The 25,164-nt window shown below is 40.6% G+C and overlaps 3 protein-coding genes across 8 annotated transcripts; 2 read left to right on the forward strand and 1 right to left on the reverse strand.

Moving 5' to 3' along the window:
• The first annotated feature begins 66 nt into the window (after positions 1-66).
• On the forward strand, positions 67-25,130 carry LOC115767058 (uncharacterized protein DDB_G0290301). Of its 4 annotated transcripts, none has more exons than XM_030711195.1 (8): positions 67-283; positions 336-796; positions 952-1,034; positions 22,299-22,607; positions 23,224-23,920; positions 23,993-24,136; positions 24,222-24,431; positions 24,719-25,130. In XM_030711195.1, the coding sequence occupies exons 4-8, from the start codon at positions 22,605-22,607 to the stop codon at positions 24,889-24,891; spliced, it is 1,227 nt and encodes a 408-aa protein (XP_030567055.1). In that variant the 5' UTR covers positions 67-283; positions 336-796; positions 952-1,034; positions 22,299-22,604; the 3' UTR covers positions 24,892-25,130. The 4 variants fall into 4 exon arrangements, 3 of the variants coding, with proteins under 3 accessions (XP_030567055.1, XP_030567056.1, XP_030567054.1); XM_030711196.1 differs by having other exon boundaries at positions 342-796; XM_030711194.1 differs by lacking the exons at positions 67-283; positions 336-796; positions 952-1,034; positions 22,299-22,607 and adding an exon at positions 23,146-23,171.
• LOC115767060 (mitochondrial import inner membrane translocase subunit Tim13-like) lies at positions 7,665-8,108 on the forward strand. The gene has a single exon (XM_030711200.1). The coding sequence runs from the start codon at positions 7,807-7,809 to the stop codon at positions 8,056-8,058; it is 252 nt and encodes an 83-aa protein (XP_030567060.1). The 5' UTR covers positions 7,665-7,806; the 3' UTR covers positions 8,059-8,108.
• LOC115767059 lies at positions 19,206-20,098 on the reverse strand. Of its 3 annotated transcripts, none has more exons than XM_030711197.1 (2): positions 19,586-20,097; positions 19,206-19,524 (listed from the first exon to the last, which is right to left on the reverse strand). In XM_030711197.1, exons 1-2 carry the CDS (start codon positions 20,055-20,057, stop codon positions 19,358-19,360), a joined length of 639 nt encoding a protein of 212 aa, XP_030567057.1. In that variant the 5' UTR covers positions 20,058-20,097; the 3' UTR covers positions 19,206-19,357. The 3 variants fall into 3 exon arrangements, with proteins under 3 accessions (XP_030567057.1, XP_030567058.1, XP_030567059.1); XM_030711198.1 differs by having other exon boundaries at positions 19,352-19,489; XM_030711199.1 differs by having other exon boundaries at positions 19,437-19,520; positions 19,586-20,098.
• Positions 25,131-25,164: the final 34 nt, after the last annotated feature.

The following is a 25,164-nucleotide window of genomic DNA, read 5'->3' on the forward strand; positions in this document are numbered from 1 at the left end:
CAATGCTCGTTAGCAAGCCTGATTGGAATTCACAAAATCTTTTAAGAAAAATCAACAAATATACTCTTTTCAAATCGGATTTTGAATTACATTGTACTAACATTTTCTTAGAAAAATTTAACCCAAGCACCTCAGTCTATTTATTGATCCGAATGACGAGCTGAGTATACAAAAGATATACTACGATATTCTTATGAAACTTGACGGCTGGAGCCAGTACACAGACTGAAGTTGACCAGAATAACAGTTTCCATAAAAACTATTGGTCGAAAAATCAGATATTGTATGAAAATCGTTTCATTTCTAATAGAAAGAACATCAATTTAGAGCTATAGATATAGCTGACGGGAGCCAACGATGGAGCAGTGAGTTTGGCATGAAGACAATGAGTTTATCAAAACTTGGCTAGTTAAGTTTACGAGCTTACGAGCTTTTTATATTTTTGAATTAATTACTTGCAACTTAACAGATCGAGAAATTCGTTGAAATTATGTATGTCCTCGTATACGTGATGGACGAAAAACGAAACTTTCGTTTCAGAACGCCTCTTGTATTTGTGTAAAATACCGTTACTTTTGGCATTAGCTCGCTTTGAATCGACTGGTCACACTGCTGCTGTCTCTGCCTACATATGCCGTATTTACAGTTAGTTTGTTCGTCGTCTTTGTCGCGTTCGCATGCAAGCTTTCGTGTGGAGCTTGTTTTTGTGTTTTTAGAAGTTCAACGAATTTCCGATTTTTCGAAGTGCAGGCACACGTACAAAAACATTGCCAAATATTTTTTTTCAAGTGCTTGGGTATGTGAATGGGTTTAATAACCGTGAAAAACATAAGTAAATTGCAGTATCTGCAGCACTGTGCGGCATTTTGTTTTTTTTTTGTTTTTTTTGTTTTTTTTTTTTTTGATTCTACGAACTGTTGACTTATATTTAATGTTTATAATTCCTTTTAGAGTTCCTCTCGTACAGCTGTTGGAACCATTAAGTTCAATTGAAAGCAACCACGAATAAGCTGCGACGAGCATCAGTTAAAACGGTAAGCGCATTTTTAAATTCCCGTTCAATCGTCTGTACGCGAATTGAGGTTATGTTTGCAGCGTTGATCGACTCGCTGTGCTTACGGTTTTTGAGGTTATGATTGGCGGATTTCGTTTTGTTTGCACTTACTTTAACGGTCGCATTTAGAAATTCAAATTTAATCAAAACGAGCCCCAACAGGACGGGGCGGGCGGAAAGAGCGGGACCTAAGTAAACATAGTTATAATTTATAACATTTATATACATACTCTATATATGTACATATAATATGTGTATAAATGTTTAAACTGGCCTTCGGGCAAAACATGAAATGTCTAGATATAAAAAACGTTTGTAATTCTTTGGGAATTTAAAAGGTTTTGACTCGATGCCAAAAGTTAATTATTTCCAGCGTTTAACACAGGCTTATTTAATTGAAAACTTTTTCTCGCGGTACCCAACCGAGCTGTCAAAACCATATATCTTGCGTTGTCTAAAAGGCGAATGCGTACAAAAGAAAACATTTTCTAAAAGGTTATTTAAGCAGCTTGGTCAAAGAACAGTCAAGAATGGCCACAAAGCAAAGCCCTTAATTAAGAATTAAATACAAATACAATAATAACAAGCGCCGCAGACCTGGGGATTACAAGTAGAAACATTGAGCCAAAATCCAAGCTGGAGTCGTGTTAATTGTTGGCCAACAAGTTAACTTTTAAAAGTGGACCTGATTGGACCAAAGCAGCCATAAGCTGCGGGCAGATCCTTTAAGTTAAATAAACACATTTCAACTTGAAATTTCTAGCCTCTGCATTTTGGGTCTGCTTCTGGGTTTTCTTTCCCTTTTATTTTTTATTTATTCCAGTGCAATTCAAGTTGTGCTTGAACTTTGTCTATGCTTGAAAGGAGGCCAGAGACATTTGCCAAGGTTGTCCAGCAATTTATTTTATATATGTATACATCTTTTTTTTTTTTTTTGGCTGTCTGAGTGTACTCATGTCATACATATGATATATATTCTCATACATAATATATATAAAAATGTCCTTCATGAAAAAAAAAATAAATAAAAAAGAAATGTTGAGACTGTCGTCGCCGTGAACTTTTGTTGTTTTATAGCAAAACTAAAACAAACAAAAAAAACCCGAAATGAAAAAATATATAGACCAAAATATTGCACAATATATATATAGTGCGTGGAAGGGGATGTGGCTAGGTGCAAATGCATTAAAATAGATGGCTGCACTTTGCTAGGGAAACGGAAACGGAAACAATTAAGAAAATAGAAACAGCGACCGGAAATGTAAGCAGCAAACTAGCTACAGTCGACCAAAGGGGGAGGGGGGTTAAGAGTTATTAGCCTAAAAATCCGGGCATGTATATAAGTATGTCGGTGTGTGTGTGTGTGTGTGTGTGTAGAGCTGAACAGGTGTATGTATGTACGTGGATGAGAGTTCTTTTGGCCACAACAATTAAACGAGACTCGAAACGGACGACACATTAATCAAGAGCATGCCAAGGATATAGAGGGTAGAATGGCTGGTTGTGTGGAGCGGGGGGAACGCAAGTGACAAATAGGCGTAGCTGCAGGTCATTCAAAGCTACTACAACAATTGGGGTCCTTCTCGCCAGTTTCATCAGTTAAATGAAAACATAAACCCAAAACAACGGAAACACAAAACGAAACGTGGTTAGCCCCCAAAAGGGGCATGTCAAACTGCTCTGCAGCAAAACGGGTTTTGAGGTTTTGGGGCCACTTTGCTTGATTCATTTAGCAATTTGCCAGACATAAGAACATGGAAAATTGTATCGCTCAGCCCATTTTGGGCACGGCACATCCTTTGGCCTGGCAATCTTATTTTTTTTTCTTTTTCTTCTTCTCGTTGTTGAGTTGATTTTGTAGCTTCTAGGTCGCTTTTTAGTTGTCAGGCAGGCAGTTTTGTATTTGTGTGAAAACAAAACAAAAACAATTTCCGCCAAATTTACGAATGTATTTTGTTTATAAAATGACGCACTTGGTGGTCGGCTCGGGTTGCGGGTAGCGGGTGTGCACTGTGCACTCAAAGCGCTGGGCGTAGTCGCACTTGAAACTTTACCAACTCTTGCTCTTGTTGCTGCTGCTGCTGCTGCTGTTTGTTGTCGTTTGTAGCTGGCTACGCTTATTAAATTTGTTTGTGCCTTTTTTTTTTTTTTGGAGGGGAGCTGCTTGTCGTAAAGCTGAAGACAGCAGCTCCCACAGCAGCTCCATCTCCCACTCCCACTTCAACTTCGAGCGAGAACTTTTGGTTAGTATCTTGATGCGAAATTGTGTCTCATACAAATGCTTTCAACCTGAAAACAGGCGCTCAGCGCTTGCCAGGCAGCCACATGCTCGATTCTTGAGTTTGTTTTCATTTAATTTCTTGTGCATACAGTTAAGCTTTTTAGCTTTGATTACGGTTAATTGCCTAACATCAGGTTATTGTCAGACACGGGGGCATCGAATGACGGGCTCAGCCCTTTAAGATTATGGGAAGTTCGTAACTGAAACATGACATGTCATAGTACAGGGGTCGCTCGATTTGTGCAACTTTTCGAAAATACACAAATTTTAAACAAACTAAAAACTCGATTCGTATTTTTAGTATTTTTTCTAAACATTTTCAAAAAATAATTTAAAATTTAAAATATGGCATATCTTATAAAACTCTTAGAATATATTTTATAAGAACAAATAATTCACTCAGAAATTTAAATTATCCGCACCAGGTCTTTGAACCCCCACAAAACTTGCAGCTTGAATATAATTCGAGTAATATTTTCATATGGAAGTTGGCTATAAAATGAAAGATACTTGATCTGTGTATACTATTTTAGATGTTACATGTCAAATTTAATGACTTGGCCACAAAAACCAAAGAGATTTGCTTAAAAAGCAAGATTTCGACTTCAGTTTTATCGATTCTCGGAAACATGCTCATACTGCGCGGACACAAGGAGGACCTACTTTTAAGTTACCTTTGTCTCTAGCACTTAAAGGTTCTAAGATCGACGCGTTCATGCACACGGACGGAGGGACAGACAGAAAGATAGACAGACAGACAGACAGACAGACAGACAGACAGACAGACAGACAGACAGACAGACAGACAGACAGACAGACAGACAGACGGACATTGCTAGATCGACTCGGCTATTGATGCTGACCAAGAATATATATATATACTTTATGGGGTCGGAAATGCTTCCTTCTGCCTGTTACATACATTTGCACAAACCCACTTTACGCAGTTCATCCATTTTCGGGGTGTAAAAAGAAACTTCGTGCCTGTTCGGCTTAAAACCGATTTGTAGCCTTGGTTTTCACACAGAAACCAACTCTTGAACCACAGAACATAACCACAGCACATTTTGGTATTTGCAAAACTGTAAACATTTTAACAAAATCAGTAATCATCAGCCATTTAACAAATTGAATCCGGCGACTATATGTCGTCTTTTATCAAAATAAAAATCAAGATATATTTTTTTCGGTATTAGAAATAATAACATTAATATTAATAGTAATAAAAAAATTTTAAAAAAAGTTCCCTTGGCAGGGTTTGACTCGCAACTGACCGCATTATTTGCCACTGCCTCTACTCAACAGCCACGCCAATAATTGACTCTTATTGAGAAAAAAACGAATTCAAATAGCATCACAGAAAAAATCGCAATTGCAATGCTGTTGATAGAATTCGAAGCAGACGCGCATGAATGTGTGTATGTTCATGTATACAGAAATTCTTGGAATTTGCGCTTGCTGCCGCAAACACGTATAAAACACGTATAAAACACGTATAACAGTATATCTTATTGTACCAATTGCATTGATGGGCAATACAAGTTGGGTTATTAACTTGATTTATAGCTCTGCGGTCATAGCGGGGAGGTGGTGATAGGTATAAAATGAAAGATACTTTATGTATATATACTATTCTAGAAGCAACATATCAAGTTTGGTGACTAGCTCTTAATATTTACCCAATTTACTCAAAGAAAAGGCTGTTGGTATCGATTTTTAGCGATTGTTTGGAAACGGAGTACAGCTAAGATTTAAAGTCTCTAGCTCTTATAGGTTCTGATGTCCTTGCGTTCATACATACGGACAGACGGACGTGGCTAGATCGACTCGGCTACTGATGCTGATCAAGAATATGTATACTTTATGGGGTCTGAGATGCTTCCTTCTGCCTGTTACATACAAATACATAATACCCTTTTTACCCATTTTCAATGGGTTCAGGGTATAAAAAGCACGCACACATACACGCACAGACATAACACACACATATAGACACACAAACACACATGGTACAATTTGCTTGCCATTGGGCTGTCAAGCTGGCTAAAATGTAATTTAAATCATAAATATAATTTTCATTTAATGAATTGGATCATGCAGCAAGTTCCTTGAGTGTATGTGTCTGCATGTGTGCGCTCTTCACTGCAAAAGACACACGCATACACACACACGCACACACACACATGTGGACACTTGCAGCCGCCGTCTGGTGGCATCTCTGACGTGCAACAAATAAGACTCAAAGGCAGCAAAGATGAAAAATGTTGTAAAGCAGCAACAACAAATGACTGCAAAACTTTTCACATGAGAAACTTTCGCACCCCACTCACATACCCATTTGCCATGCCCCCACCTGCCCCTAAATCCCCAACCACCTCTCTCGCTGCTTTTGGCATCATCAACTTGATTAAGTGTACAACTTTGCATTGATGTTTGTTATGGAATATATGAATAGCTGGGATATGCTAATGCTAAAGATAGCAAGTTTCCCGAAAAAATATTTAGACGCTTCTGCTGCAGCCAATGTTCATATACTTCTGATCAAGCAGGGCTCGGGCTAACCCCGTGCGCCCTGCTGCCAAGCTCGGCTTATGGCTACTGATTATGCAATACAGTGGCTGTCAACTGTAGCCCCACCAGTCCCATATACCACACAACCTATCGCCCATCGCCCGTCGGCTGTTGGCTCTCGCCTGTCGTCTGTCCAGGTGAACAGCTGGTGCGGCAGGCAGTTACGTATACAAAAGAGCAAAAACTGCAACACAATGGCGACCTGCGGGCAAAGAGTCAAGCGGGGGTGCTGGAAATGGGGATGGCCTTGCATGTCCGTGTGGCATGCCACCCCAGACCCATCCTCAAACGCCCCCCGTGTGCCACAATGTCGCCTGCCATTGTTTGTGCGCCGTTTGGGAACAAGAACAGCAGCAACAGCAACAGCAGCAACAAATAAAAGTAAAAAAAAAATACAAATAAAAATAACAGCAAGAGCAACAAAAACGAACTGCATTCAGCGAAAGTGAGAGAGAAACATACGAAAAATTTTGGCCAAGTGTAATCCAAGTGGCTAACGAACGCCTGGCCCTGTAACCAGCCCATCTAGCGGTAGCAGCACGCGCTGCGATGCAGCGAGGACATGACTCGATTAACGGAAGCGGAAGTAGAACTGGAACGTGGACGACTACGAGATTGTGGCCTAATTTGTTTAGCTCCAAACGACCAAAGATTTCGACACAAATCGATAAATATTTCATATTGTGTGTATTTATCGATATTACGCATTTATAAATTATCGATTCCAGTTGAAAATGTGTAACTCAACTTTATATGTATATGCAGTACATTTAATTATATTTAATATACTTAAGTTTCAGACGGATAAGCAAATCTTAAATTCTCGATACTTTATGATATTTATCGATTATCGTTACGTGTTACGGCTTAACAGCCACACAAACATTCATTACGTGTCAAATTAATTAGCTTCTTATTAAATATTAGTATGCAGATGATTATTATGACCATTTCTATGCCTATGGGCTCATGTCCTTTAGTTGGTGTGAATTGTGTGTCAGTTGAAAATAGCATTGACATTTTATCGTTGGGTTAGTTGAAGTCATATTCCATTATTGCAACAAAAGCAGCGCACTCAGTCAATGAGGCCATCTATGTCAATGTGACAGTGTGCACACTCTCTTCCACTCTATCTCCCTCTCTTTCTCTCTCTCTCTCTCTCTCTCTCTCTCTCTCTCTCTCTCTCTCTCTCTCTCTCTCGCTTTGTGACTTCTAAGCCGTTGTCCCCGCTCCTGACTCGTTATTTTACGTGCCATTGCGTTGGGTGCCAGGGAGTCCAATGTCAAGTCAGCTGTCAGTTGGCGTCAGCTAACGTCTAGAAAATGGAAAATTTCTGTCTATAATTTATCAGCAACATAAACGACACCAATGGATCTAAAATGGTCGACTATGCAATACCCTGTACAAAATGTGCACTATTTATTATACATCTATACATTTCTGCAACTCCTTTCCACTGTATTGGCAGCAAATCGATTGGGTGAGTGGAGTCATGCGAAGGTTTTGTGCAAGTGTCTGCACTTTGGGCTTTTCAGATTTGCATGCATAAGATATGATTGACATTGGCCGGGATTGAGATGGGGCAACAGTTAACTGCATCTTGACTGCTGTCGAATCCATTTGCCATACGCAATGGCACAGTGCTTGCTCCAGTTCCTTTATTCACCCTTCCCCGGTTTTCACAGCAGAGTGGAATTTTTGTATTAAACTCAAGGCATGCCTTATATGAATGTTTAGCCTTCTCCCCAGAGAATTCACTTCAAATACACACAACAATACAACAATTTTTGGCTGCAGCACAAATCAAGCAAATTTTTTGAAGAACTCCCACTAGAGAGAGAGAGAAAGACATACAGACCTTGAGAAGGAGAGACGACGGGAGCGTAAAGAGATGTGAGGTATGGAACAAACAACGTCACATAACTGCACCGAAACACTGCGGAATATGCGCCAACAGATCGCTCTGGCCAATGCACAGCAGATGCTGGGCAAGATAACTGTGAACTGCTTCAGAAAATGCATCGACAATCCAGGCAAATCGCTGGCCAGGGCCGAGGAGCGCTGCCTGCTGCAGTGCATGGATCGTTTTATGGACTCCCTAAAGGTGGTGTCCCTGACCTACAGCAGGCGACTGGTGCGGGAGCGTAAATAAAACCCAGAACGGGGTCAACCAATATATCCTTTATTAGCGCAATAACATATTAAAAGTTCAAGTGCTAAATGACTACAATTTTGTTTTCTTTTATTGTTGGGATAAGCGTCGGCTTAAAGTGATTGGATTTCGAACTAGTTCGAAAGGAGTTCCCTCGCTCTGACCGTAAGGCATATTTCGAGAGTGCTCTGAATGATTGGGAGAGCAGATAATTCCAGTCTGGGTCAAAGCGTGATTATTGTTTATATATTGCAAGATATAATTCCGTCTAAAGCTCATGGAGCTAGTTCGAAAGTGGTTAAAAGGTGGTTCGATGGATTTTATGGGGTCGATTGTCAATATTTTCAATAAAAAGATCAAGTATTTCATTTATGTTTGAATATAATTATATCGCATATCAAAAGCCTTGGTTTAAGGTTGTGACAAACCAGCTTCTCAAATCGAATCTAAGGGCAGACATGTGGCTCCAACATTGAACCGAACAATAGACTAATATTTGTTGGGCTTGCAGCCTTGGCTTAAAATTGAAATTTGGTATAAAATGTGTATGATATATTTTTAGCTTTAGAGAGGTTCTTAACTTGTTAACTAGTCTTAAAGCGGATTAAAGTGTAAAATGCGTATATTAAAAAATATTCTACGCAAATGGAAGATCATCAACTGGCGGTGAGATTTAACATGTTCAATTTGTTGACATGCAAAGCCAACAAGCAGCAGCCGCCCCTTTTGATCTCTGGGGTTTCCTTGTATTCTTTTCTTGTCCTTTTAGCAAGGACCTCAACAAGTACACATCAAAATAAGCTCAGGAGCATTTACGCACATCCATATTTTTTCGGTGTTGCGATGCGACAAATCCACTTGTAATAAAATGAGCTGAGAGCCAAAATATATGTGTGTGCACAACAAATAACGAGCAGAAAATAAAACGCATGCAAAAAAGGCGATGAATACGTAAAATAGATGAGGCACGGAAAATGCAAATCTACAGACGACTGCTGCTTATCTGTGTAAGTGTGAGTGTATGTGTGTGTGTGTGTGTGTGTGTGTGTGTGAGTGTAAGTTTGTGTGGAGGTAGTGAACGTAGATTGTAAGGAGCACGCAGCCCTTGGGCACAAGATGACGTCAACAAATAAAAGGCTTAAAGGCAGCGCGAGGCAACCATAAAAGGGACAACAAGCACAACAAACACACAGACACACATTTAAATTCCAAAAACACACACACACACACACAAACACATACACACACACTCAGAGGCAAATTTGGCATATGCATACGTATGTCCTAACATATGTAAAAACACCTTCACAGCAACGAACAGTTTTAATAGATTGACTTTCTTGTATACCGTGCAATGCAGGACTTTTTCGTTTTGTGTTTCAGATCAAGTTTTGGGTTATTTTCAGTATGATTCTACAACTTCTAACTGTAATATTTTAGATAAAATATAGGAAATGAGTAAAAACTGTTAAAATAAGTTGTAACCTGAAAACTAAGCCTTAGGCTGGCTCGAGCGCAATGTTGGTCATGACGACGAACAAGATCAAGATATGAACATCAAGAGTGTCTGTATAGCTATTTCATCAGCAGACTTTGCTATGCAAGGCCTTTTGCTCAGTGCGAAGTCATAACCACTTGAGAATTTTAAGCAGCGAAGGGGCGATCAAATCGCTGACGTTGTATCCAAAAGCTTATTAGCTAACGTAAAACTAAGAAACAGCTAAACAATCTGTATTCTACTAAACTTTAAAAATATGATGTTTTTTGTAGGGTATCTGGTAGTCGAGCATATTGGGCTGAGAGAGCGTGCGGTACAAAGTTTTTGTTTAGTTTTCGCAATTTCTGTTGCCTTTTTTTTTTTGTAAGCCCTTTAAGCAGCTTTCGTGTGTGCCTGCAACCGTGTTTATTCGTGTACTAACTGGTTTTTTGACTGCCCCACCTCAGCCCTGGCATTTGTTGGCAGTTTAAAGTTAACGTTTAATTATAATTTATTTTAAACTAAGGCCTCGCTACAAAAGTGTTTTTGAATGCCAGGCAGAAGAGTTATTGAAGCGCCAAGTGTGTGGAATTATAATTTTGTTGGGACTTGTTGAGACTTGATTTCAATTTACATAAGTTCTCCGAGTTGCTTTTTGGCACAAAGGTAAATTGAAGTAGAAAAAAGATACATACCCTATGCGGATAAAAGAATGTATCCAAAATAAGGTATATAAAGTGTAAGCTAACAAATCTGTCTGTTTCCAATTATATTTATGTATATTTTCATATATATTTTTGTTGTTTTTTTTTTAGGAGTTTTATTCTTAAACGCAGTTTTGATTGTGTGTAGGGGATATCCTATTCGAATACTCTCGTTTAGCTCATTATTATTTTAGTATTTAGTATTCTCTTTTGCAAATATTTGCCCCTGTTTTCGATGGTTTTCTGTTTGGTTTTCATTTAATTTATCCAACAATTTTCTCCGGTCAGCTTTTGAAAGAAAATGCCAAACGACGGATGGGGCCACTCGGACACAGACTCAAATTACGACGTGGGAGTGGAGTCCGAGAGTTTATTATCATCATATGATCTGTGCTCACCCACATCCTTTTATATGTTGTTGGTGGTATCATGCCTGAATACTGCTGATTCGGTTATATATCAGTTCTGGCCCGTGGCAAGAATTGAACCACACAGATGTCTATATGCCCAAGCGTGCAAAAAACTGTGGGGGCAGCCAGTGTGGATGCAACAACAACAATCGCAATAGCGATAGCAAGCCAATGCCCAACGGAAGACACTGAAATATCATCCGCTGTGGTCAATAACAGCTGCCCCAAATGCAAATCGGCGGCAGCCAGGGCAGGCTGCTAAATTTGGTGACGCCACAATACCAAATGTTCGGCCTGCCGCAGCTGCAGCCAATTAAACGACTGTCCGATAATCAAGTCAGTGGCAATGCCAAAAGGCTAAAACCATCATCAAGCGCATCAACGTGGCGTCCACTCGACAATATCGCCATTCAGCCCCTCAATCCGCCCTTGGCTTGGGAGTCCGCTTGCTTCGATAGTACTGAGTGCGGCCATTGAGGTTGCAAACATGTTTATTTATCGCAATAGCACATCGCAGGCGGTAGCAAGTGTTCACCATGAAATTATGTCAATTGTTTTTATTATTGGTTTTATTTTATTTTTTTTTATAATTTTTTCTTTGGCACTAACGCTTTTTTGTGCTGTAAAGGCTTGGCTAACATTGTGAACAAGCTTTGAAAGAGGCCTGAAATAGCGCAAAAATCTTCATATCATACCATTTAAAAACACACACACACACACACGCACACACTCCCAAGTTCCTAACGCCACACGAGGCTGTAGATTTCTAACGAAATCGGCAAACGAAAACCAACAACAACAAAAACTAAAAACTGCCGTAGATTTTATTGCATTTAACTGTTTTATGTAGTTTTAAATGAAATGATAAAATTGTAAATTTCATTTAATCTCAATTGCATTCGATTGAATTATGCCCAGTCACTGGCTGCACAATAAAACTGTCAAGAGCCGTCGCTTAATTCAATAATAAACTTGGTTATAAGCAGTCACCAGTCAAATTCTGCGTGTTTCTGTTTCCTGTTTAATATTTATATTTATGCCCTTGCAGAGGGCGTGGTGATTTTGTTAGCAGGTGTCTAATATCATCTACATAGCCATTATATATGTATCATATTTATTGATGATCAGCCAAAGCCCAGCTTAGCTTTTTAACTAACTTGTAGAAGTCTTAGCTTACATTTGTCGTTGTCTTTTCTTTTAAACAAAATAGAATCTCAACAACTTATTGAGGTTAACTTATCTTCATTAATGTCAGCACGTAATATTTTGTCAAAAACGTATCTAAAATATAAACTTACGAATATATGTCTGTTGGCTTTGCCAGCACATCCTCCATTAAATGCTTTTAAATTTGTTTATAATGAGGGTTAGGTTAACAGACTAAAAATAGGATAGAATGCTAACAAGAAGTCAGACGTCGCACCAGATTATAAAGTTAATTATAAATATTTATTGCTGGTTTTGGCGAGCTTTCCATGTTTAAATATAATAATTGTGTGCTTTTATCTGCAAGGGTTTTGTTTTTTAGCTTCGGCAGCCCAAATATATTTTATTTTTATTGTATTTTTTTATTTTTATTCCCTATCAATTATATTCTGTGGCATGCTGAAACGAAATTAAGCGCATAAAATGCGTATTGTTTGCAAACATTTTTTACTTAACATATATATATATATATATATATATATATATACATATGCTGTGTATAAGAAATCGAATGTTGAGTAAAAAATGTTAAACAATGTGAACTTTCTATATATATGTATGTATATGTCAGGTCTGGTTAAAGTTTATTGCCGCACTATTGAGAGTATTTTGGCATACTTTGTGGGGCTTATGTAATTTAAGATGTGCGAGATAAAGAAATAAATAGTTACTATCGTTTATCGCGAGATCAAAAAGTTAACCTAACATTGCTTATCCATAATAATTAACTTCAAACTGATTTTAAATATTGAAGCAATAGTAAGCTGTTTTTAATGAAGTTCTTACAAAGTATCTATCGAAGAATTTAATTTGCAATAATTGCAATTATAATAATTAATTGAATACTTATTACAAATAATTGAATTAACATTCAAGAAGTGCCAGAGGCATCCACGCAAAGGGAAGATAAGGCGGCATTTAAGGTATTCCTGCAAAGAAGTAGGCAACAATTTGGATACTTTACTCTTAAAGCATCTGAAGTAACATGCACAGTCGTAACATCCCAGCATTCCCACTTGCTAAAAGTTTGGCTTTCTTCTTACAGCACAACTACACACCCACTTACACACTCAAACCCAGTCACACTCACACTCACACTCACACACCTACGCCCACAACTACACCCACACACCCATTAACAATGGTCCATTTAAATTGTATTTACACAAGAGAACTTGCACATGACCCTTTTCTTGATTTGGACACAGAACTGGGCAGGCGAACCCTTTGTTGTCGCGTGGCCGGGCTTCGGGTTAGTTTTCGTTTTATTCATTTAGTTCACATTGTACTGAATTGTATTCGGTAACAAAATTTTCATAAATTTTTATACTTCTGTCAAGAGTGCAACACGAAATTTTCAAGTATTTTTTACACATAGTTCCCAAAAACAATTATTGCCCAAAATTTTATAGTGAAACCATGTCCAATGCAAATGTTAATGTCGAAACATGTGCCGAGTCCAGCCCTACACCGCGCACCAGCAATGTGCGGCAGCTAATTCAGATGTTTGAGCAGCTAACCATATATGGCGTTCAGAGTGCCCCGCCACCAGTTGTCCGGGCGGAGAGTGTGGCGGCCAGTGTCACCGAACTGCCGGACCAAACATCCACAACGGCGAAGGCAATCACTTTGCTGGTGAACGGACGTCGTGTTGCCCAGACCATTCCGCATAAGCGAGAAGGCGGCGAGCGGCCGAAGGGATTGGATACAAGCTCATGAAGTGTTGCCACATAAAAATTACCAGTGAATTACTTAAGACTTATTGTGTAGAGAAATCGATAATTCGAATATCGATCGGGTATCAGATCTATTTGGGCTATAATATATATGTTATATAAACGGCTGATGTATGATTTATATGGGGTTGAGAACAGTCCAAGTGTTGCTTCATTAGCTATCGATTGGCATTAACTTAACATCTGCAATATACTCGAGTATTTGATCTGTTATTGGACTCATGATTCTATGCTTCCAAATGTATCGATAAGCGATAAATATAAACGATTTAATTGTATACAATCTCTATGTGTTATCGATAAACGTAAATAGCCCTTGCTCGCTTGCGAGAATGCGCTCAAAATTTTGCCATGTTCTTGAGTGTCAATACACGTTGTGTAACTAGTGTCCACTCAAGTGGCCCACTCCGACTCCTTTCTGACTGAATTCTGTTGCAAGTGCCGCACAAGGCCAATGCTGATTGCACATTCAAGTTGCATTCGGGACGTGTAGAGCTCATGTTCTTGGTTATGGTCACAAGTTGGCCAAACTTTTACATTGGCTAATTGTTTATGTATTCCGCTCGAGTAAAATCCTTTGCCCAATAGGTTTTCACATGCGTGCCCTGACTGTCAACTGCCTTTTGATGGCCCTGAGTGAATTTTTGGCTACGCCCAGTCCTCAAACACACACGCACACAGAGACAGCGAGAGATATTTTCCTATAAATGCTATGCCTTAAACATTTGCATATTTTATTATTTTATTTATTATCAATTTAAATTTCATTCAAACTCAATTATCCATAAAGCTGTCGTCACGCGGGCCGCTGTCAGAAACAGATAAATGCAAAACGCATTGCTGCGTTTCTGGTTTCATTTACAGCAAATTAGCTCAATAAAAGACGACACCAGCAATAATGGCAACACCATTTGACACACACGCACGCACACAGACCTACACACATACACACACACACACACGACTTTGCTTTCGATTACCATTATCATTAGCTGTTTTGTCATTGGAAGCCCATTTAAGTAGGCTATGATTTTGTATGCCCTGTGCAAAGGCTTTATGTAGGGTTATATAGAGCCTAATCTGAAAAATATATTATACAGTTCTTTAGAATCCATGCAAAATATATTCATTTCTTATTTCTGTATGTATATATATAAAGTGTCATAGCACATTTAATGCAAATTTGTGTTTTGTAGGTCTTTGGTTATTGATTTAAGATTTTCATATTTTTTTGATGGATTTAAATTTATAGCGAATCACCTATTGATTTTAGACCAAAGCTAAATACTAAACATCGTACAGAAATATCTATCGCTTTTCGAACATACAGATTTGAGTCCATATTTCAACTAATCAAAATACATAATCAACAAAGCAGTTACCAGTCTGAACTCCCTCGAGAAATATAATTGATTTAAGTGCATAATGGAATTTCAATTGTCATTGATTGAATTCCTTCTAAACATGTACAGGGTATTTTCCAGTTAATCATTTTCATTTGTCTGCTCTTTTGCTTAGCTACTTTTGCAGTCAATTGCAGCTGCTCTGAATATGCCAAAATTTATAGTTTTCATATGTATATACCCTGAACTTCTTGAATGGTATAGACAGATAAAATATCTTTTATTTCATAACAATATCCCCCTAACACGAGCTACATTTGGTTTTCGTAGGTTCAGGTTATCCCTTAGCCGGGCATTTCCGACTGAAGTACTCTTTCTTGATTTTTAATGTTTTATATTACTTGCAATCTTTCGTACAGGGTAACTCGCAGTCGAGCACTCTTGCTTGCTTAATCAGCACTCTTCGCAGTGTCTAAGATGTGTTTGTACGTTGTCTTTATTTACTTTTTTTTCCAGGCTTTCTCTGCTGGCTGCAACCCTTTCAGAGAAGTACTCTCAATACTCATAAAAATCTAGTCAAATATTGCAAGCGCACACACACACTCGTACACACGCACACATAAACACATGTGGACATGTGAACAATGCTTTATTTTGCGTTACGCTTGAGTTGCTACAATTTTATGTCCCAAGTTGTACGTGTTGCACACACATTTTGGGCGGGCTGGGCGTGCCGCTCGCATGGACTTGCCACCCATATTTTGTATGCGTATGCGTATGCGTGTACTTGTTTGTTTTTTTTTCTGTTTGTTTGTTGTTTATTCATTTATTTGTTTGTTTTGTTGGTTGGCGCCATGTGATTTATGCGTTGGCAATGTGTAAACTTTTGCAGCGTTCATATTGCCATTGTTGTTTTTGCGTCAGTCTTCTTTCTGTTCAGCTCGGTTCTCTACTTGCTGGCATATTACGCATACGGCATGTTTGACAGCCAGAGCAGCGTCCGAGGTTGACTCTCAGTTAAATAACAGAAAAAAAGTAATCAAATAAAATAAAACACAACTGATTTACTACTTTGCGGTCACGCCCACAACACTAAGCTTGCCCCTGGCCCACGCTCGGCAGCAACAATTCAAATTAAACAATAAAATGGGCGCCAAAAACAGTTGCGGCTTTTGTTGTTTTCGCCGCTCGTTTGGTGCTTTTACGGCTTTAACAATATCCATGTGGTTCATACGTACTTTGTGCGGTCAACCGCATGCCGATTGTGGGTCCACATTTTGGGCGTGTCAACGAGTTTTGGTGGTGCGCCGCTAACAGAGCACCTCTTGTGGGGCAGCTCTTGTTAAAACTAATTTGAGGCCCTTGCTAGACGGCGGGCTCAACATTATTATACTCAACAGCTTTAATACTTGCATAAAGTTTGCGAACAGCTAATAATATACTACGAAGCAATTTATAGTCTTGTTAAAAGTTTTTGGGCAAAACTTAGCTATCAAAACTAAAAGAAAATCAACTTTAGCATCCTGAAATTGACATTAAGCTTAAAATATAATCAAACTGCATTCGGCTCATGCATATTGAAGTTAACAATAACTCAAGCCAGCCTTTGTTGCCAGCCCTATTCAAAATGCTTTGCCACAACTGCGAGCAAATCAAGAAAAATGCAACTTAAGTTTATGAGAGGAGACAGTTTTGGATAAATTGTAATAGTTAGCGCTGTTGAGAGTTGCCAGCTCGCATAATTATAAGTCCATCCTAAATGCGTTTAACTGATAATTCTTCAAAGGAGCTCAACCAAGACAAGACATAGTTGGCAATGCTGCTTAGAGTTGCCAGCTCACATAATCATTAGCAAAGTTCAAATGAAGCGAAATAGTGTTGAGTAAATAATAATAGTTGGACAACAAATTTAGTTGGCAATGCTGTTGAGAGTTACCAGCTTGCACAATTTTTAGTCGAGTACCAGTGCATTTAACTGAGAATTCTTCAAGGAAGCGCAACCAGTTTCAGCGTATTAAGCAAGTCTAGCTAAGCTGGATTCTCCTGATAAAACTCAGTCAAAAGAGTTGCCATTTGTTAGCTAAGAAAGTCACAAAAATACTTTGGTATATATAAGGTGATGTTTGTTTTAAATGTGCTCGATAACTTTGAACATGTTGCGAAGCTCTTTGACGCGATTTAAATATGATGATGTTAAATATGAAGAGGTATTAATTTTATCACACTTAATGCTCTGTGAAAATGTGATATTCACGTATTTTAGCTCCATGTAAGATGATAAGATTTTGTTCGTCTGCAAATCAATGCTGTATTTTTCGAGTTATAGCAGTCTTCAAGTAAATACTCCAGTATCCACCGATTTTTGAGGATCGTTAAGCGCAAATCAGGTTGAGCTGCTGCCAGCTGTTTCTGCTGTTCGTTCAGGTTCTATTATAAACTTTGCACATTAACTTCATTTCATTTATCAAATGCTCATCACTTAAAGTAGCCATTCCCGTTTTCAGCTTCTGTTTGTCCTCCTGCCACTCACTGCTGGAGCAGCTGGCTTCAACTTTTAACTTGCAACTTGATGCGGTGGCGCCTCAGTTTCTGAGCTGCTGCTGCTGCTGCTAATAAACAAATCAACTGCCGGCTGACAAAGTTATGCAAAGCGCATTAGTGACGCGCCGCATAGTGGGGCAAGGTGGGCGGCGTGGGCGTGTCAGCGGCGTCTTCATTTATTTCATGTCAGTTGCTGACAATTTTGATGGGTGGGCTGTGTGCCTGGCTCCCGACAAACAGACAGTTTACATTTTTGTTGTTTTTTGTGGCGATGTCATAAAACTTGCCAAAGGTGTCCCTGTGCGTGTATGTGCACGAGTGTGTGTGTGTGTGTGTGTGTGTGTGGAATGCAAATTGGAATTGCAGAATGAGTAAAAAGTTTTTGCACATGAAGATGAAGATGATGATGATGATGATGATGATGATGATTTGAAGGCAGCTACTCGAACTACTTAAATGCAAATACCAAGCCCCAGAAATTCAGTTGATGGCATATTTTAACCGCTTAACGACCAGGTTAACGGTAATTATATAAGGGCGTGCATGTGTGCATGTGTGTGTGTGTGAGTGGTTTTGCTGGCATGTAAATCCATCAGTATTCGTGGCCATTTTGCATGTTGTGGCAAAGAGGGAAAGTTAGGGAGAGAGTGGGCGATGTAAATTGCTTGGCAAAGAGAAGGATTCGATGCTTGGGCATGCTGGCTGTCCAATGACCTCGTCCTTGTTGTCGCCTTGGCACTTCCTTTTGGCCATTTATTTTGCGGTCTGCCAGCCAACCAGCCAGCCAGCTAGCCACGAAGAGAGAGAGACGGAGACAGCCTGCAGCTGCATGTGGGCCATGTCCGTCACATCCTTCCGCACTGGAAGCACGCAGGCATTTTATTGTGCGGGCAGCCCAGCAGCCGCTGATGTTGTTCGTGATGATGTTGATGATGATGATGGTGATGGTGATGTCGTCCTGGGGCATCCTTGCGAGGTGGTTAAATGTGCGCGAAATGAAATATGTTGCAACATTGTGCGCACAAGCAATTGAAATCCAATTTAAATTTTGACCAAATGAAGAAAAGAAGAAGAGGCAAATAAATCTTTCGCTTGGAATGAACTCAATTGCGCTTTGGCCCGCTTTTAAAACCTCTCGATGGTTCTTACCCGTGTCTCTCAAGCCCACCTTTACCTTTTCTCTCTTGCCCTCTGCCTCCTGGGCTTATTATGGTGCCTTGCGCTTGTTCCGACTTATTCCCTCTTTAATTTTGTGGGATTTCCGAGCAATTTTCCTTGGGTTTTTTTTTTATGATGTATCTTTAAATTGTTGCGAGCAGATGACTTTATTGATTCTTGGATTTGTTTGATGCCCGGCTCATTTCTGCTTTCAATATATACTTGGTTGGCTCCCTTGGTATATTTCTGCTAATTACATCCAATTGGCCTTTAATTTCCTTTCATTTATCTCAACTTTGCTTTTGATATTTCACTTTGAGCATCTCGATTTCTTTTCCTGACCAATGTGGGCGGAGACTAGGTGGCCTATTGGCTCTTAATTTCCATTCATTTATCTCATCTTTGCTTCTATTAAGCCAAGCCCAGATAGAGAGATGCCTCAACATTTGCTTTTGCTATCGCCTCATTTACTACAACCACCCCCCCCCCCCCCCCCCCCCCCCCGCCCACCGCCTGTTTCCCACCCCCAGGTGTAGACAAGCTCCCGGTTCCCATTTAAAAACACGGCAACATTTAACGTAATCGAAAATTTTTCAACATACACTATAATTTGTAATGGTCTCACGAGACGTACATGAAAATTGGGTTATCGTCCCAGCCGTGACCTTGGTTTGGGATCCAATCGTAAAAACTAACTAAATTGCGAACTACTGGTGGTAAGGGTCTAATTTTGATAGAGCATTTTTATGGAACTGTCGCTGCGTCCAATCGATGGTAGAAAGCGGCACCAGACGTGTGCGAGCCATTTACCAAGTGCAACTAAGGCTCGGCCGCACGAATAGACACTCCGCATCACCTGACGAGATAGGGAACAGAGCATCAATGGGCTAGCTTAATATAGGAGAAGTGTACATAAAGTAGAGTCCAGATTTGCGGAACGCATGATATTTACAGAACTCAAAGCCATTGAAGCTGGGTATTGCCGTTAGGTCAAAGTTGGGATTGAAAATGCTTGTGCTTGAGCAATCCAACGATAGCTTGTGCTTGGATCTATCCACATCCAAGTCTAGGCATTCATTGTGGATCTTTTGCCCAGTTTCCTGTTGCTGCTCCTCAATCACCACCGCAATCTGAGACGACTGAGCTACTGTGCCGAGCATCTTTTGTTTCAGTTCGGCCAGCCAGCGCTCGGTGGCTTGATCTCCACATGTTAGCTGGATCCGCGAATGCCCCAAGAAACTGCAATGCTCAAATTTGGCCACCGTCTCGGCCACACGTCCAGTCAGCGATTGTATATTCAAGTCCGATTTCTTGCCCGTTACCAGCTCCACCTTGCGCTCGCCCATACCTTCGAATTTCTCGATGAGCAGCTTCACGTTCCGATTAGTATGCATGTTCATGCATGAGGCATGCTTCTTATCCATCGCAAGTAAAAAAGAAAAACTCACACACAAAAAAAAAAAAAAAAACCGAAAATAAAACAAACAAAAAATGTCGAAATGTGAAAACTAAATATTGGATATGTGAAATGTTTGGCTACTAAACAACAAATGCCATAAACAGAAAGTCAGTCACAGCCTGCTCGAATCACTGACAGCATACTGAGTTGGCCTCTCTCTCTCGCTCTCTCCCTCTCCCTCCCTCCCCTCTCCCTCTCTCTCTCCCTTTCTTTGTGTATTGTCTGTCTTGACTTGTCCTGCCAGCACATCAATCACAATCACTGCGCCAACATTTATGGCTGCTTGTTGGCTGTCAGTCTTGGCATATTACACATACGCCCTGTGCGCCTCGATGACAGCCAGAGGCCAGAGTGCAGGAACGTTTGCGTGCAAGACAAGAGTCTCTCGTGTCACGTAGATTAAACACATTAACAAGACGTGCCAAGTCATCGCCTAAGGCTCCTAAGCGGACGCGGCTTATCAAACAGCCAGAGATAATCGCCGTCCAACTTGTTGGATGACTCGAGTATCCACAATTTCTTCATTTGAATGTTGATCATCATTTAGACAATGAAATGCACATTTCGCAGCGTTAGCTAAGTGGACTTCTGCCGGCTAGTCGTACTTCAATTACTCTGCAAAAGCATCAACTATTGCAATAAAGTGACCATGGAGGTCGGCGATTCAATGTGAATCATGCGAATAGTTCGAATATAGCCAGCCAATCATATATTTACTGGCTTTCTATTGTTACCATGTGAACATGGATAAAGTTTCCATGTACATACATGTGATGCAGTTAAAAGCAGTTGACACTTAAACATCAACACACGATTGTTGCAATAAACTGAACATGGAGGACAAAAGCACAAGTAGAGACAAAGAATTAGACAATATATTCAAGCATATTGTGGAAGTTCCTTGCATAAAGTTTGTTGGCATGCCGTTGACCCAGTTATTTGTTGTAACAAAGTGAACATGGAGGACGCGTGGGTTTCTTTAACTGCCATTAAATAACTTAAGTAGTAATGTAGTAATGTATTCAAATGTAATAGAAGCAAGATTATGAGAATAGACTAAGAGTTTTGCAACATATTTAAGCATAAAGCTGAGTTGATTGTTTTAGTAAAGTGACCATGGAGGTCGTGTAGGTCGTTTAAATAGTGCTTTAGCCTCGAGTGTTGTATGCATTTAAAATATATATAGACGCATTTAGCAAAATTATAAATATAGCAAGTAAATATATAGTATAGACGTATAGAGTACAAATAGAAGTATAGTAGTTGCTATTAATAATTCATTGACGTACCATTGTGTGCGTTGACTATTGTAATAACGTGACCATGGAGGACGTATGGGTTTATTTGACGAGTGTATTATAATTTGAAAGTCGTACTTACCTGAAAGTAAACAAAAACAAAAAAGTTATGCAATAAACTGAACATGGAAGAAAAGAGTATAGACAAAGGGTTAAGGGTACAAGAGTAAATCATATTGCAAATTTTTCTACTTAAAGCTCTGCGACATACCTTTGATTGTTGTTATAAAGTGATCATGGAGGATATTTGGGTTTATTTGTTGTAGTCTCAAAAGTCGCGCGTAGCTAAAAATAAAAACAAGAAAACCAAAAATAGAATAATTAACAAGACTAAATGATCTACTGTATGAGGCAATAAACTGAACATGGATGCATGGATTACATAGTAAATGCGCAGCAAAAGAATATATAATGGTTAAAGCGAAACCATCGGCTGTTGAATTAACTGCAACACAATGTTGCATTGAGCTTGTGGCTGCCAGTTGCGCAAACCCCAAGCCACAATTCCAACCGAATAGCTAATTCCGTCCGTGTCCCCAGGTAGCTGCTAAACTGCCTGTCATACAATTTGCATGATGATTCCCAACTTCTGCTTGATTAGCTGACAGGCAGCAGCTAGTTTGTGTGCGAGCGTGTGTGTGTCCACCTATTGTTTCGTGAACTCATTGCCTCCCTTCAGGCCCAGTCCCAGGTCCATTCAGAGCCGGGCACGTCGGGGCCGTTAGCCAGAAACAGAGAAATTAGAAATTAGAAACGTGCCAATTTGAATGTGAATGCGAATGGGAATGCGAATGTTGACGGCATCGATCGGGGCACATGGCTGGCACCAATTGGACGCATCCAATTGAACTGCATTCAACGAGTAAATTGTTTAATTATCATTTTGCTCTTTTCAATTGTATTTGCAGCGTTTTCCGAACGGGCTGCAGCAGGACGCGCAACGCCGGGCAGTAGGACAAACGGAGGTCTGACACAAATGCGTCTAATCAACAAAATCGAATGTTTGCCGCAACCGCTGAGCGTGATACGGGCTAACTAGAGTGCGGACAGAGACCCATAATTGGCCCCAGCTGCTGGACATTCAATAGCAGGAGCAGTACTTAAAGTCCAAAGCAGTCGCAACCAAGGCCGTCAAATTGGAAGGAAAACGCCTTTTCACGGCAGTTAACAAGTTTTTAACTGGTTCAACCATTGCTCGTGAGCTGAGGCAGCTAATGGTAAGGCCCCATCCCGATGACCCTCTAAGAGATATTATTTACCCCGGTCTCTTAAAGACGAACGAAGTATGACCGTATGGCTTCGCCTGTCTAAGCTTCAATCTTCCTTTTCGAAACTGAGCAATTCGTTTATGTATGATACACATATACATAGCTCGCGTTTAAACAATCGCATAAAATTGAAGCACGGAATCCGTCTTTCACATATCTGACGAGATTTCGGTAAAGCTTGATATCAGACTATGTCATATACAGGGAAATCCCCCATTATGGACAGCTTCCATAGCCGAACAAGCTGAAACAGCTCCCATTAACGGACAAAAGTTTGATGATCTTAGAAATTGTTAATCATATTTGGTTAGTTCTCTTTTAGACACAAGAGCTTGGCAATTAAATTGCTGACTAGTTGAAGCAGTTCTTGCTTAGTTCGTGTCAATTGGCTTTTTGGCAAAAATTAATTGACATATTGAATAACTTTCGGGTATACGAATATCGGCACAGGACAGCACAGATAGAGCTATGAGGGAAATAGGTATATCAGACAGCTGTGAAATGTCTGCCAGGGTATGTGATCTTCGGCTGCTGTTCATAAAAAAGTTGCTCACTCTTCCGATAGACGAGGAACGCGCCGCTTAGTGGCGATGAACCCGACGAGGAGCAGTTGGCGGAGGGCACAGACGACGAGCAGGAGCAGCAGGAGCAGCAGCCGGCTGTTGGCCCAGAACGGCACAAAAACGAACTGCAGGGACAGCAGCCAGCGGCAAAGCCACCGCAACGTCGTCAAAGACAACGCAAGAAAGTGATAACCCAACAGAAACAACAACAGCAGCAGCAACAACAACCACGTGGAGCTAGCAATGCCGCCTCCGATGCGGATACGGACTCCAGCTCGTGCGAGGCGGCCAGCGGCGGCACGACTTCGGGCGCAACCCGGCACAGCTCTCGAGTCAGCTATGCGCAGCGGAATCTCGGCGAGCAAGTGGTCTACGAGCAGTATAACGACGAAGATGCAGATGACTACGACGAGGAGGAGGAAGAGGAGGAGGAGGATGGGGAGGACTACGATGACTACGAGCAGCTAGCCACGCAGCGTGCACCCTTGAAAGCAGCGCTAAGCGTGCGAGCAACTGCACCAGCTGGCAAAGCTGCAGTAGATATGGGCACTGAGACTGGAACATTGCGGAGCAAGCGCAAAGCGAAAACACGCCAATTCTCGCAGCGGGCCAGCTCCTATGCGGTAGATGCCGGCCATGGCGAGGCGGATGCGGATGCGCTGGACAAGCGTCGGTGCATCTCGAAAGGACAAATGCGTGGTAAGTTTAAGTTTATATTGGGGTTTGAGCGACCGACCGACTGTCAATATGTTGTCCACATATGCCATACAGAGTTCCGTGAGGCATTTCGTCTGTTCGACAAGGATGGCGACGGCTGCATAACCAAAGAGGAGCTGGGCACAGTTATGCGCTCGCTGGGACAATTTGCGCGTGTCGAGGAGCTGCAGGAGATGCTGCAGGAGATTGATGTGGACGGTGGGTAGACCCAACTAACTAGCGCTTAACTGCGGCGCTTCTTCTCTTTCTCTCTATCCCTATCTCTATCCTTGCACCCTTGCAGGTGACGGCAATGTCAGCTTCGAGGAGTTCGTCGACATACTCTCCAACATGACTTACGAGGACAAGTCGGGCCTATCCTCGGCTGACCAGGAGGAGCGCGAACTGCGCGACGCCTTTCGTGTCTTCGACAAGCACAATCGTGGCTACATAACCGCCTCCGACCTACGTGCCGTGCTGCAGTGTCTGGGCGAGGATCTCGACGAGGAAGACAGTACGTATTTATTTTGAGCCAAAAAGGCACCAAGTTTTTGTACGAATGTGAGTGGGAAGCATCTCTGGTTCCGATAGACTAACGAAGTCATCAAATTTCATGTCGGTCGGTCCGTCTGTGCAACCGCTTGGAATTTGGAAAAATTTATTTATTTATTTATTAATTTAGCAGCAGGGTATCTCCGATTCGGGCATACTCGACCGTAGCCACCAACTTGAAGAACTTAAAGCATCCATCTGAATGTAGGCCATGTCTGTAGCTTAATTTATTTTCGTTACTTTCTCTAGTTGAGGACATGATCAAGGAGGTGGATGTGGATGGGGATGGACGCATTGATTTTTATGAGTTTGTACACGCACTCGGTGAGCCGGAGGACTCGCAGGAGAACGATGACGAGGAGGAGAACACTACATCACCGCTGCCCACGCCAAAGTCGACGGTCTCGCTGAGCTACGATTGAGCTTCACATCCATATTCATATTGGCGAGAACAACTTTTCAGATATCAAATGCCATTTGCTCCTTACGCACAGCTAAACGAATTCCAATGAATAATACACAAGTAATTCCAATAATAATTAATAGAAAAAAATCAAAAAAAAAAAAAAAAAAAATACTTTACTTTATGTGCATTGGGCCACAGCATTAAAAATATAAATATTATACAGATGCCAAGCAAGCTCACATAAATTTAATTATAGTAATTACAAAGCGATAAATAAATTAATTAATAG

The sequence above is a fragment of the Drosophila novamexicana genome, unplaced genomic scaffold, assembly GCF_003285875.2.
Source record: "Drosophila novamexicana strain 15010-1031.04,08,12 unplaced genomic scaffold, DnovRS2.1 tig00001302-arrow-arrow-pilon, whole genome shotgun sequence".
Taxonomy (NCBI): Eukaryota; Metazoa; Arthropoda; class Insecta; order Diptera; family Drosophilidae; genus Drosophila; species Drosophila novamexicana.